The sequence below is a fragment of the Somniosus microcephalus genome, chromosome 8 (assembly GCF_052327205.1).
Source record: "Somniosus microcephalus isolate GS21.2 chromosome 8, FLI_Smic_1.0, whole genome shotgun sequence".
NCBI lineage: Eukaryota > Metazoa > Chordata > Chondrichthyes > Squaliformes > Somniosidae > Somniosus > Somniosus microcephalus.
This window is the reverse complement of record NC_140994.1, coordinates 215661154-215675750: the sequence shown is the minus strand read 5'-3', so window position 1 is coordinate 215675750 and position 14597 is coordinate 215661154. Positions and strand designations below refer to the sequence as shown.

General features: G+C 42.9%; 1 protein-coding gene across 7 annotated transcripts in view; it reads left to right on the top strand.

Moving 5' to 3' along the window:
- The window catches only part of LOC147114097 (rap guanine nucleotide exchange factor 6-like), a 412326-nt gene that overhangs the window by 383944 nt on the left and 13785 nt on the right, over window positions 1-14597 (top strand). For all 7 annotated transcript variants that reach the window (XM_085995704.1, XM_085995706.1, XM_085995702.1 and 4 more), the window contains one exon: window positions 12498-12723. In XM_085995704.1, coding sequence (XP_085851830.1) covers window positions 12498-12723 — 226 coding nt within the window. The remainder of the gene's footprint in view (window positions 1-12497; window positions 12724-14597) is intronic.

Genomic DNA, 14597 nt, shown 5'->3' with positions numbered 1-14597 from the left:
TATTTGGACTTTCAGAAGGCTTTCGATAAGGTCCCGCATAAGAGATTAGCGTGCAAAGTTAAAGCACACGGGATTGGGGGTAAGGTACTGTCTTGGATAGAGAACTGGTTGGCAGACAGGAAGCCGAGAGTTGGAATAAACAGGTCTTTTTCCGAGTGGCAGGCAGTGACTAGTGGGGTACCGCAGGGATCGGCGCTAGGACCCCAGCTATTCACTATATATATAAATGATCTAGACGAGGGAACTAGATGTAATATCTCCAAGTTTGCAGATGACACAAAGCTGGGTGGGCATGTGCGCTGTGAGGAGGAAGCAGAGAAACTCCAGTACGATTTGGACAGGATGGGTGATTGGGCAGATGCATGGCAAATGCAGTATAATGTGGATAAATGCGAGGTTATCCACTTCGGTGGCAAAAACAGGAAGACAGATTATTATCTGAATGGCAATCGATTAGGAAAAGGGGAAGTGCAATGAGACCTGGGTGTCCTTGTGCACCAGTCGCTGAAGGTAAACATGCAGGTGCAGCAGGCGGTTAAGAAGGCAAATGGTATGTTGGCCTTCATAGCGAGAGGATTCGAGTACAGGAGCAAGGATGTCTTGCTGCAGTTGTACAGGGCCTTGGTGAGACCACACTTTGAGTATTGTGTGCAGTTTTGGTCACCTTATCTGAGGAAGGATGTTCTTGCCATGGAGAGAGTGCAGCGAAGATTCACCAGACTGATACCTGGGATGGCAGGAATGACGTACGAGGAGAGATTGGGTCGATTAGGCTTATTCGCTAGAGTTTAGAAGAATGAGAGGGGATCTCATTGAAACTTATAAAATTCTAACAGGACTAGATGCAGGAAGGATGTTCCCGATGGCCGCGGATTCCAGAACCAGGGGTCACAGTCTAAGGATAAGGGGTAAGCCATTTAGGACTGAGATGAGGAGGAATTTCTTCACCCAGAGAGCGGTAAACCTGTGGCATTCTCTACCACAGAAGGCAGTTGAAGCCAATTCATTAAATATATTCAAGGAGTTAGATATATTTCTTAAGGCTAAAGGGATCAAGGGATATGGGGAGAAAGCAGGGACAAGGTACTGAATTTACATAACATAAGAAGCAGGAGTAGGCCATACGGCCCCTCGGGCCTGCTCCGCCATTCAATAGGATCATGGCTGATCCGAACCTAGACTCGCGTCCACTTCCCTGCCCGCTCCCCATAACCCTTAATTCCCTTATCAGCTAGGAAACTGTCTATCTCTGTTTTAAATTTATTTAATGTCGCAGCTTCCACAGCTCTCTAAGGTAGCAAATTCCATAGATTTACTACCCTCTGAGTGAAGAAGTTTCTCCTCATCTCAGTTTTGAAACGGCAGCCCCTTATTCTAAGATTATGCCCCCTAGTTCTCGTCTCACCCATCAGTGGAAACATCCTCCCCGCATCCACCCGATCAAACCCCCTCACAATCTTGCATGTTTCGATAAGATCGCCTCTCATTCTTCTGAATTCCAATGAGTAGAGGCCCAACCTACTCAACCTTTCCTCATAAGTCAACCCCCTCATCTCCGGAATCAACCGAGTGAACCTTCTCTGAACTGCCTCGAGAGCAAGTATATCTTAAATATGGAAACCAAAACTGTACGCAGTATTCCAGGTGTGGCCTCACCAGTACCCTGTATAACTGAAGCAAGACTTCCCTGTTTTTATACTCCATCCCCCTTGCAATAAAAGCCAAGATTCCATTGGCCTTCCTGATCACCTGCTGTACCTGCATACTAACCTTCTGTGTTTCATGCAGCAGGACCCCCAGATCCCTTTGTACTGTAGCACTTTGCAGTTTCTTTCCATTTAGATAATAACTTGCTCTTTGATTTTTTTCTGCCAAAGTGCATAACCTCACACTTTCCAACATTATATTCCATCTGCCAATTTTCTGCCCACTCACTTAGCCTGTCTATGTCCTTTTGCAGGTTTTTTATGTCCTCCTCACTCACTGCTTTCCCTCCCATCTTTGTATCGTTGGCAAACTTGGATACGTTGCACTTGGTCCCCTCCTCCAAATCATTAATATAGATTGTAAAGAGTTGGGGTCCCAGCACTGGCCCCTGCGGAACACCACTAGTTACTGATTGCCAACCCGAGAATGAACCATTTCTCCCAACTTTCTGTTTTCTGTTAGATAGCCAATCTTCCACCCATGCCAGTATATTACCCCCAATCCCGTGATTTTTTATCTTGTGCAGTAATCTTTTGTGTGGCACCTTGTCAAATGCCTTTTGGAAGTCCAAATACACCACATCCACTGGTTCCCCTTTATCCACCCTGTTTGTTACGTCCTCAAAGAATTCGAGCAAATTTGTCAAACATGACTTCCCCTTCATAAAACCATGCTGACTCTGTCCGATTAAATTATGCTTATCGAAATGTCCTGTTACTGCTTCCTTAATAATGGACTCCAACATTTTACCAACCACAGATGTTAGGCTAACTGGTCTATAGTTTCCAGCCTTTTGTCTACCTCCCTTTTTAAATAAGGGCGTTACATCAGCAGTTTTCCAATCTGCTGGGACCTTTCCTGAATCCAGGGAGTTTGGGAAAATTACCACCAATGCATCCGCAATCCCTACCGCTACTTCTCAAGACCCTAGGATGTAAGCCATCAGGTCCAGGGGATTTATCCGCCTTAAGTCCCATTATCTTACCGAGTACCATCTCCTTAGTGATTTTAATCGTGTTTAGCTCCTCCCCCCCCCCCCCCATAGCCCCCTGTTTGTCCAGTGTTGGGATATTTTTAGTGTCCTCTACTGTGAAGACTGATGCAAAATATTTGTTCAGCGTATTTGCCAACTCCATGTTCCCCTCTACTAATTTCCCAGTCTCGTCCTCTAAGGGACCAACATTCACTTTAGCCACCCTTTTTCTTTTTATATAACTGTAGAAACTCTTGCTATCTGTTTTTATATTTTTTGCTAGTTTACTTTCATAATCTATCTTCCCTTTCTTAATTAATCTTTTAGTAATTCTTTGCTGGCTTTTAAATGCTTCCCAATCTTCTATCCTCCCACTAGATTTGGCTACTTTATATGCCCTTGTTTTCAGTCGGATACGATCCTTTATTACTTTACTTAGCCACGGATGGTTGTCTTTTCTTTTACGCCCCTTTTTCCTCAGTGGAATATATTTTTCTTGAAAGTTGTGAAATATCTCCTTGAATGTACACCACTGCTCCTGTACCGTCTTACACAATCTGTTTTCCCAGTCCACTTTAGTCAACTCTGCTCTCATACCTTCATAGTCTCCTTTATTTAAGCTTAGTACGCTGGTTTGAGATCCAACTCTCTCACCCTCCAACTGAATTTGGAATTCAACCATGTTATGGTCACTCATTCCAAGGGGATCCTTTACTAGGACATTTTTGGATGATCAGCCATGATCTCATTAAATGGCCGAACAGGCTCGAGGGGCCAAATGGCCTACTCCTGCTCCTATCTTCTATGTTTCTATGTGTGAGGTATCAAATTGTAGCTGATGGCTATGGAATTATATTCTGGCAATAAGGCAACACCTTTAGAAGGGGAGAGGATAGAAAATCAGTGAGACCAAAAATAAAGAACTTATATTTGGTGCTTGAATCTATCCCCTTTGAACTCAGATTCAAAGTAGTTGACAAAGGGTACCCAGGCAACATTAGCATGTTTTACATACTGTATTTGGACCTCCACGCACTGGACAATAAACTTACTCTTGATCAAGACACACCTACCTGACTTTGTCAGTTTTTAAATGTATGCCAAAGAAGGGAAAATGGACCCAAAATGTTAGATATTTATGTGGCTGGATTAATTCTATTCTTTAACATAAAATATTTCCTCCCTATTTCTATCAGGCAGTAGTCCATTGTGGTCACAGAATTCAAGTCCATCAAATGTATCCAGCAACTCTTCCCTTGCTAGTGAGATCAGGCACAAGAGCACTACGGCGCATACATGCGGCATAGGTGGTGTCTATTTGCAAAAGAAAATTCAGCAAATCACAGGCTTGACGGGCGGCGCAGGCATGGGCAAGGTCATAGACACCAGAGGCGAAAGAGAACAGGAATCAAAGAGTAGAAAGAGAATGAGGTCGCCCTTCAGGAGGTTCCGAGAAAGAAGTTCTTCCAGAGACAGACAGGTTTCAACAGACAGAAAGGAGGCAGAAGGAAATGCAGGAAATTTGACAGGTGTTTCAGATGTAGGTGGTGTAGAGACAGACCAACATGGCAGCACCAGCACTAGTGTCACCTCCAACAGCCGACCTTTTGAATGGTTGTACCCCAAGATGATGAGGAACAAGAGAAGGAAAACTATATGAGTGTTTCTCAAACTTGTATGTTATAGTGGTTTGAGAGAGAATAAAAGTAAAAGGAAGGGGCAGCCCAAACAAGATATTCTATATGTAATATCAGAAGAAATTGCCTTCCTTAAAACTGATTCAAAAAGTGGAGCACTGTTTAGAGCATGTGGAAAGGAAAAATGAAACACACCATTTTGTGTTAGCTGTACTGAGAAGTTCGTGCCGCTCTCTTCTTTCCAGCATATTACAGTCTAGAGGAGTTGCAGGTGATCTATTCCAAGATCTCCACTGATCTGAAACTGGCTGCTTGGAAGCACGCCAGGAATAGTACTGGGGTGATTCTTCTTCCAGTTTTTCCATCCTTGTGGAGAAATTCCTTGCCTCCATTTGTCACCTCCCTATGACGGCAGTGGCTGAGACTGAATTAAGAATTATGGGTGCAAACCCACATCGCGCCATTCTGTTGCAATGCAACTGTGTCACTTTGGTGCAAAAGTTTTAAACTGTTCCAAATGTATATTAGTGTTTTGTTTAGTAAGGTTACAAACAAGTGGGATTTCAGTATACCAGTTTTAGAATGCTGGATAGTGCAGTAAACAGTTTTTGATATGTACACTTATTCTGTATGAACTTTTGTTTTAGGAACTGTGATTAGTGTTTTTCTAAATTTGCCTGTTGAGTTACATACCTATCATTTTTTATGTTTATCTAGATAATAAAATAGGAGTATACTTGTCCATGGAACAACATAGTTCTAATAAGCTGTTTGGAAGGTGCCGAAAATTCAGCAGGAGTCGTTTAGAGGGATGCAGGACAGTGGAGGGCACAAAAGCACTTTTCCCCCTCCCGCCCAGTTTACTTTCCTTTCCTCGCACTCTTTTAAAGATGGTGGGGTAGAACTGCCAGCAGCCCTTTGATACCTTGCTCAAGTGGTTATGTCTGAGTGTTGGTAGAATATTTGATTGTGGGGTTCGACACATCACAACCTTATCATGTCGATGCCTGGTGTTCAGATATGTGTGCTTTCCAACAAGGGTCACTGGATAACAACCAGGAATAGAAACCGTTCATTTTCTTTTATCCCTCTTCCCCAGCCCCACCTCCAGACCAGTTGGCAACCCCCTTCGAGCTAAGCTCAACCAACAGAAACTCAGGGTCGAACCCGAGGGGAAGCTTTCTGGATTGTATGATCGGAGCATTTATCCACTGAGACATCAGGGGAGCAAAAATACTTGCAATGTTTTTTTTTATTTATTTGTTCATGGGATGTGGGCGTCGCCGGCAAGGCCAGCATTTATTGTGCAGTGTGTCAAATACTGCCCATTCCCAGCAGTTTAGTTTTTTTCTAAATAAGAAATTAGTTTATTAATTCTCCTTTCTATTAGAAGTCACAGATGACACCATCTGCCACAATGAGTTGCCCTGCTGGAGTGTATGGCAATTCTGAGAGTGCTGCTCAATGACCTTCCCAAAACTTAAGTGCAATTCAGATTCAGGCACGGCTCATCACAACAATACTCTCTGCCACCCAGATTCACCAGTTAAGATTTCATCACTGTAGAGGAGCTTAGCCTTTTAAGGTTTACAAAACTATCACTTTTTTTCCCTCTCCTTGGTGGTTGAGCTTTTTTTTAAACTAATGTTTCATTGGCAAGTATTCACCCAATGCATCCAAACCTATTTTCTAACAGAAAAACCTGAAAGGTTGCATTTTACAAGAATTCTGGACTCTCAGCAATGTATTGACCATGCACAGAAACCATTTGATTAGCATGATCGCTATCATTCTGTTGTAATGTAGTCCAGGGCATAACTTGGGTCTAATTTGATATATAAGCCTTTAGTTACTGAATGTCTTTTGTAGACTTTTGCCTGTAGATTTTTCTTTATTACAACACCTACTAAAATTGTTTCTTTGTAAATTTCTAATGCTGAATATTGTACAGTGGTATGAGAGGAATGCATGAACCGGAGCATACTTCTTAAAATTCCTTCCTGGACCTGTCATTTAAGAAATGGAAAAAAAATAAATCAACACTGCATTAATACCCACCTGCTAGAGTCTCTAAATTACCATCAGTTTTCACTTCAAAAAATGGGACTGGGTGGTGTGATAAATTAGAATACCATTTTGTCACCTTTGTAACTAACTTTGTAACTAACTTTGGATATAACCCAGACAGATGGAGTGAACATTGTCTCTGCTGGTTGTAAGACCCCCAAATGAGTTTAGAACAGTCTTATGCGAGTTCTTGTAGAGTGTAGGTTCACAAAAACTGCCAGTTAATGGCTGTGTGATGGACACAAATATCATTAAAACTGGGTTGGAGGAGCGCTGTTGGAGTCGGGTAGAGGTTGCTTTATTCTGCAACTGGCTGTTACATCTCTGACCTGGGAATACTTGATTTCAAGAGCTTCCTCCTTAACAGAGATTGGAAGGTTCCACTAGCTGTGGCACTTATTGCCCTGTTATTATGGATTGTCTTGTCCTTGAAGAATGCAAATAGTGAGATGCTGCAAAATCCAAATATCAGCAAGCAGCCTATGGTGGCAGGTGCATGCACCAAGCAATTGGAGTGCATATGAGGCTTTTAGTGGGGTGATAATATGCAAGACTGTGGGGAACACTTCCAAGTGAAGGGTGGGGGTGCAAAGGGCACTGTGCTGCCTCCTGGGCATTGATGGTTAGCAATTATCTCACTTTAACACAGAGTGGCTGATGTGCCTTGTAGTGCACATTCTTACAAGTACAGTAGCTGCTAATTCCTCTTATCTGTCAGAATAAGGTCATTAAACTGTTTGCAGCACTGAGTTGCTATGTAAGACGCGCTCGCTGCTCTGGCCACCTCCCTGCCACTGCTGCTGCACTGCTCTCTTTTAGGGCACATATCTTTCTGCCCCAAACAGTACGGCCCTCTTCTGCCTAACTTTGTGAAGAACCTTTCTCACAGAACTAGGGGGCTGTCCTGCAGACCTTACTAACAGTTTTGGGTGTCAGCAGTTGGGGTTATGCTGCCACAAGGTCTCTTGGTGTATTGGCCACTTTAAACTGTTGGAGACATTTAAATCCTGCAGCAGCACACACATTCCTGCCCATCCCTCTAAATGGTGAGCTTCCAATCAGAAGCAGTGCTATTGTCGGGGGGGTGGGGGGGGGGTCCCCAGAATTTCTAAAATTACGCTGAATCTGGAAACTACCGGGGTCATCCCACTTGAGTTTGGATAGGCACGAATGGTGTCCTGCCATTATTCTGCCCGAGCAGAAAATCTAGGCCTGGGTGTCAGAAGTTTTACATTGCCTAGCAGTGACAACCCACTCACCCTGATGACCACAATATTCAGCAGAAAAATTAAATATTTTATGTTCTTCTACTGCCTACAGTATTTCAAGCGACACCTGAAAACATGATTCAGCACAAATGCTCACTTGTACAAACCAAGCAGAATAGCACATAGTTTGTAATGGAAGGGTCAGCAACATTACTCCAGTCAAATCCTTTTTGTGTTGGTCACTGTCAATTATTTAAACCTTCCTGAAAAATAGACATTTACTTTTTGCTTGTGGGCACCTCTTCCTTTTTTCTACCTACTTTTTGATATTTTTCATTGTCTCTATTGAGCGATCTGTTCAAAATTAAGAACTTAAAAATATATATATATGGGATGGTGCTGCCAAGGTCACCTTTATTGCCTATCTATAGTTGCCCTAAGAAGATGATGCTGGACCCACCATCTTGAACTGCTGTAGTCCTTGTGGTGATATTATCCATTGTAAGCATCATAAATGCATGAAACACAATTTATAAACAGTTAATGGTCTCATACATTTGGGGTTGCTGTAATGTATGTTTTCCAAATAGTTCCCCTTTTAAATCCCAGCAAAGTTCAGTTGAAAAGCAGGTGAAACTGCAGAGGTGTTTTGCGATTGATAGACTTTTTGCAAAGATTTTTTAATGATTGATTTATGATGTAATGTGCAGCTAACCAAATTAGTAACAATAATGTGGAGGAGGAATTCCTGGAGTGTATACGGGATGGTTTCCTGGACCAATATGTCAAGGAACCAACTAGAGATCAGGCCATCTTAGACTGGGTATTATGTAATGAGAAAGGAATAATTAGCAATCTTGTTGTGCGAGGCCCCTTGGGGCGGAGTGATCATAATATGATAGAATTCTTCATTAAGATGGAGAGTGAAGTAGTTGACTCGGAGACTAGAGTCCTGAATTTAAATAAAGGAAACTACGATGGTATGAGGCGCAAGTTGGCTCGGATGGATTGGGGAATGTTATTTAAAGGGTTGACGGTGGATAGGCAATGGCAAACATTTAAAGATCGCATGAATGAACTGCAGAATTTGTTCATCCCTGTCTGGCGTAAAAATAAAACAAAAAAGGTGACTCAACTGTGGCTAACAAGGGAAATTAGGGATAACATAAGATCCAAGGAGAGGACATATAAATTGGCCAGAAAAAGCAGCAAACCTGAGGATTGGGAGCAGTTTAGGATTCAGCAAAGGAGGAGAAAGGGATTAATTAAGAGGGGGAAAGTAGAGTATGAGGGTAAGCTTGCAGGGAACATAAAAACTGACTGTAAAAGCTTCTATAGATATGTGAAGTAATAAAGATTGGTGAAGTCAAGCGTAGACCCCTTGCAGTCAGAATCAGGGGAATTTTTAATGGGGAACAAAGAAATGGCAGACCAATTAAATACATACTTTGGTTCTGTTTTCACAAAGGAGGTCACAAATTGACGGGATTGAAGGCCGATAAATCCCCAGGGCCTGATAATCTACATCCTAGGGTACTTAAGGAAGTGGCCCTCGAAATAGTAGATGTCATCTTCCAAAATTCTGTAGACTCTAGAACAGTTCCCATGGATTGGAGGGTAGCTAATGTAACCCCACTATTAAAAAAAGGTGGCAGAGAGAAAACGGAAAATTATAGACTGGTAAGCCTGACATCGGTAGTGGGGAAAATGCTAGAGTCCATTATAAAAGATGTAATAGCAGAGCACTTGGAAAACAGTGACAGGATCAGACAAAGTCAACATGGATTTACAAAAGGTAAATCGTGCTCGACTAATCTACTGGAATTTTTGAGGATGTAACTGGTAGAAGAGATAAGGGAGAACCAGTGGATGTGGTGTATTTGGACTTTCAGAAGGCTTTCGATAAGGTCCCACATAAGAGATTAGTGTGCAAAGTTAAAGCACATGGGATTGGTGGTAAGGTACTGACTTGGATAGAGAACTGGTTGGTAGACAGGAAGCAAAGAGTTGGAATAAACGGGTCTTTTTCCAAGTGGCAGGCAGTGACTAGTGGGGTACCGCAGGGATCGGTGCTAGGACCCCAGTTATTCACAATATATATTACTGATCTAGACGAGGGAACTAGATGTAATATCTCCAAGTTTGCAGATGACACAAAGCTGGGTGGGCGTGAATGCTGTGAGGAGGATGCAGAGAAACTCCAGTATGATTTGGACAGGTTGGGTGATTGAGCAGATGCATGGCAGATGCAGTATAATGCAAGGTTATCCACGTTGGTGGCAAAAACAGGAAGGCAGATTATTATCTGAACGGCAATAGATTGGGAAAAGGGGAAGTGCAATGAGACCTGGGTGTCCTTGTGCACCAGTCGCTGAAGGTAAGCATGCAGGTGCAGCAGGCGGTTAAGAAGGCAAATGGTATGTTGGCCTTCATAGCGAACAATTCGCGTACAGGAACAAGGATGTCTTGCTGCAGTTGTACAGGGCCTTGGTGAGACCACATCTTGAGTATTGTGTGCAGTTTTGGTCGCCTTATCTGAGGAAGGATGTTTTTGCCATGGAGGGAGTGCCGCGAAGATTCACCAGACTGATACCTGGGATGGCAAGAATGACGTATGAGGAGAGATTGTGTTGATTGGGCTTGTATTCGCTAGAGTTTAGAAGAATGAGGGGATCTCATTGAAACTTATAAAATTCTAACAGGACTAGACAGACTAGATGCAGGAAGGATGTTCCCGATGGTGGGGGAGTCCAGAACCAGGGGTCACAGTCTAAGGATAAAGGGATAAGCCATTTAGGACTGAGATGATGAGGAATTTCTTCACCGAGAGTGGTGAACCTGTGGAATTCTCTACCACAGAAGGCAGTTGAGGCCAGTTCATTAAATATATTCAAGAAGTTAGATATATTTCTTAAGGCTAAAGGGATCAAGGGATATGGGGAGAAAGCAGGGACAGGGTACTGAATTTGGATGATCAGCCATGATCTCATTAAATGGCGGAGCAGGCTCGAGGGGCCGAATGGCCTACTCCTGCTCCTATCTTCTATGTTTAAAAATGTAAATTAATTTTTCCAAGAAATAGTTAATTTAGGAAACGTTTTTTCTTGCACACATTTTAAATGAAAATTTGGCTTCATATCCCTGGTTCAGAAAGTATAATAAGTAGATTAAATATCAAAGTTCCATCCATAAATGTTAAACCTGTGACAGCTTATAGTACTTTTACAATAACACTCACATTTATAAAACATATATTTACTGGGAACAAGTGACCAAATGCATATTTCCCTCATAAAAGAACTATCGAAAGTGCAGTATTTTGTAGTTAAACTTGACGAGATCTAACAATGAGCTGTGTTTTGTGTAGTTTTCAAATCATTTAAGAACAGACTTTAAACCTTTCCCCAGCGTAAGTAATGCAAAATAAGATGCTGCATTTTTGTTCTGTTTTGGTGACATTGGATTTTTTTTTTACCAGTTCTCAATCTGTAATATATTCAAAAATTGACATAAAACAGCATCTATTTATAATTCAGTGTTAAGGGATGCATCATCCCAATAATCTAACCTGCATGTTGGTTAGTGGACCCAAACACTATAGATCATAGAACAGATGGAAGGGGGAAGAGTAAGAAGATGGATATAATTAAAGACGTCAGAAGAGACTTGCACACTGAAGAAAAATAATTTCTGATAGGTCCAAGGAAGATGTTAAGTCGGCGGAAGGGGGCAATGTGAAGAGAGAGTAAATAGGACTACCAAAGTTTGTTGCTGACTGATATTTAGACCAGTTTCTGTACATGCCTCTAATGGGGCACCTAAATGGCATATCATGGATCAGCGTAAAGTGCTTTTCATATACCACCACAAGGTGAGCAGTGTGACTGCAGCATAAATCTGCGGAATCACTTTGTTTTGGTATTTTCCTACTTCACCTTTGATTAGTTGGAGTATAACTGCAACTGGCATGAAACCAGATTTTGAATATTTCAGGTAGTCTTCTGAATTGCCCTTGAAAAGAACTTGAGATAAATTTGGTAATTTTAACCCCAAAAACGGGTGAGTTGAGGTCAGGTGAGATGTAAAAATGTTTAAAGTCTCAAATACGACCCCACCCGCCCACTTCCGGGATTGACAGAGGTGGGACGGGGCGGGAAGCCAACTCACTCCCAGGAAGTGAGCTGGCCATTTAAATATTGTAATAAGGCTGGGAGCTTCACTTTTAACCTGTTACAGGTTTAACCTTGTCTAGCTGGGTTTCTCAGGCAGCTTAAGGGATGCGAGGACCACCTTGGGGAAAAGGTAAGTGCCCTTACAGCACTACTTGGGGCCCGGGAGGAGCAGGAGTGCCCCCCCCCCCCCAAGTCCACCAAGCTAGCTGCTTCCTTGCCATCGGACCCCCCACCCAACTCTGGGCCGCAGATCAGACCCCCCTACCCTGGGGCCGGGGATCGGACCTACCCCTCTCCAAGCTCCCATTAGCAGCAGCAGGCTACCTACCTGCTCCTGCGGCCTCCTTTGCAGTGTTCCCCGCCCAACTTGGGAGCCAAGCCTGTCGATCAGGCTGACTTCCGGCGGGGGAGGGATCCTGTTGAAAAAGAAAGATGTATGCTGTTGAGTCAAAACTGCAGCATGTGGGGAAATCCTGACAAACTCCTCCCACCGCCACCTCCCCGGGCTCGGAAAACCCACCTTTGTCAATTTCGGGGCCCATCTCTTTTCTAACTTTTAGATTTCACCAGTTATTGCAGGTAGTTGACCAGATCTCTCTGAATGCTTTTAAGTACATGTGCACAGGCCTCAGCTTGCCTGATTTAAAAAGTAGTGTGATGGACAGTGTAAGTCCTACACTGTCTGCTTACACTACTACAACTGCGTGAGTCTAAACTTGTATTTTATGTTTAGCTTTGGCCCTGGCTCCGATTACAAGAATCGACAATTTCTCCGACTCAAGTCACAGTGAGATCTCATCGCGCTCCAGCATTGTCAGCAATTGCTCTGTTGACTCCATGTGTGCTGCTATGCAGGATGAGAGATGTTTGCCGCCATCCCTCAGTGTCCCAGATACAGTGGAAGCAGCTGGAGGGAGAAACGTGCAACCGACAGCCAGATCCATACAAACCTACACAAGGTAAGATAGCGCTCAGTGGGTGTCGAGGGGCATCTTACTACATGCACCATTCATCATGTAGCAAGAGTTACTTGAAATTGAATACGCAGCGCTTAGCGTATTAACAGGAGTAGCATTAAATGCAATTCAATGTTTTCAGTCAAATTGCTGGGAGCAGATGTGGACTGTTTTATATTGGGGAAAAAAAAAGTTTTCATGATTTAGGACTGCACGTTTGTTCAGATGTTCAAGGGGAAAAAACCCTCAGTAAATCTTAGCTACTTCAACGGAGCCCAGTGATTTATTAACAAGAATTTGAGAATGTAATTACTGCTGTAGCCCAAATGATTAATAGCAACTCCAGCATGCAACAGTAATAGTAAAATGAATAATTAAATCTTTCATCTTGGGTTAGTGGTGCTCCGTTGTTGATGGTCTCTTTTGCCACTATTTTAATAGATTGACTTTCTCACTGGCTTATTTGTAATAATGTAGATCCTTCCAAAATATTTCACATGTTTTGTAATTTCCACCCTCTTCTGTTCTCTCATTTGTATTTTTATAACCATTTGCATTTTTGCAAACTAATAGGAATTTATTAACATAAACTACTTACCAGTATCCAGACTGAATAGGTCAATATTTTTCAAGATCCTCTATCATTGTGTGTCACTGCGCGATAGCAGCGGCAGATCATTTTAAAAAGCGTTGTTCGAAACACTGGATGGGTGACAGAAGATTACAGGCAGTGACTTTATCGAGGCTCGAGGAACGGCTAGCTTCCCTTGTTTCATTCTCTCACTTTATGATGTCATCTGAATTCTCTGCTTAGTTTACTACTTTGTAATACTCTCCCACTTGTCCTATAAGCTTTACTTCTGTTTAGTGTGGCTTTTGACTCCCACCGAGCTGCATTAAAAAAAGTTGGCTGAAGCTTTTTGTAAATTACCCACTCCTAGTGTGCGTCCTATTTTACTATGTTTGGAATAAAAAAACATTTTTTGGAGACGGCCTTTTTTTTGTAAACTGGCTATTTCAGGTCACTTGATGTCACCATTGTATCACTCTCCAGCCTTTCATTTAAAAAAAATAATTTTAAGAAAAAGCCACATTTTTCATAGAAAACAATTGTGGAATGCTACTTTATGCAATGTAAACCATTCTAGCCTTACCCATTATAAGCAAGATAGCAAAATACTGCAGATGTTGGAAATCCGAAATAACAGAAAATGCTGGAAAAACTCAGCAGGTCAGGCAACATCTGTGGAGAGAAATTTGAGTTGACGTTTCGGGTCGAACCCTTCTTCAAAACTGGAAAGAAAAGAAAATAGATCGAAGGCAGGGCTGCGATCGGACAAAAGAAGTAAAAGAGACAACAAAAGGTATTCGAAGCTAGACGAGATGGTAATAGGCTGAGATTAGGTGTGAAGTGTACTGGCAGGGCAAGAGATAGCTGCCAGGTGTGTGAGAGAAACAAAAGCCTCCACATTCAACGGATCATCCTCCGGCATTTCCGCTACCTCCAAAGTGATCCCACCACTAAACGTATCCTCCCCTCCCCTCCCCTTTCAGTATTCCGTAGGGACCGCTCCCTCCGAGACACCCGAGTCCACTCCTCTATCGCCCCAAACAGCCCTTCCCCTTCGCCTGGCACCTTCCCGTGCAAGCGGAGGAGATGTAACACCTGCCCCTATACCTTCCCACTGTCCAGGGCCCCAAACACCCCTTCCAGGTGAAACAGCGATTTACTTGTACTTCTCGCAATCTAGTATACTGTATTCGCTGCTCACGATGCGGTCTCCTCTACATTGGGGAGACCAAACGCAGATTGGGTGACCGCTTTGCGGAACACCTCCATTCAGTCCGTAAGGGTGACCCCGAGCTTCCGATCGCCT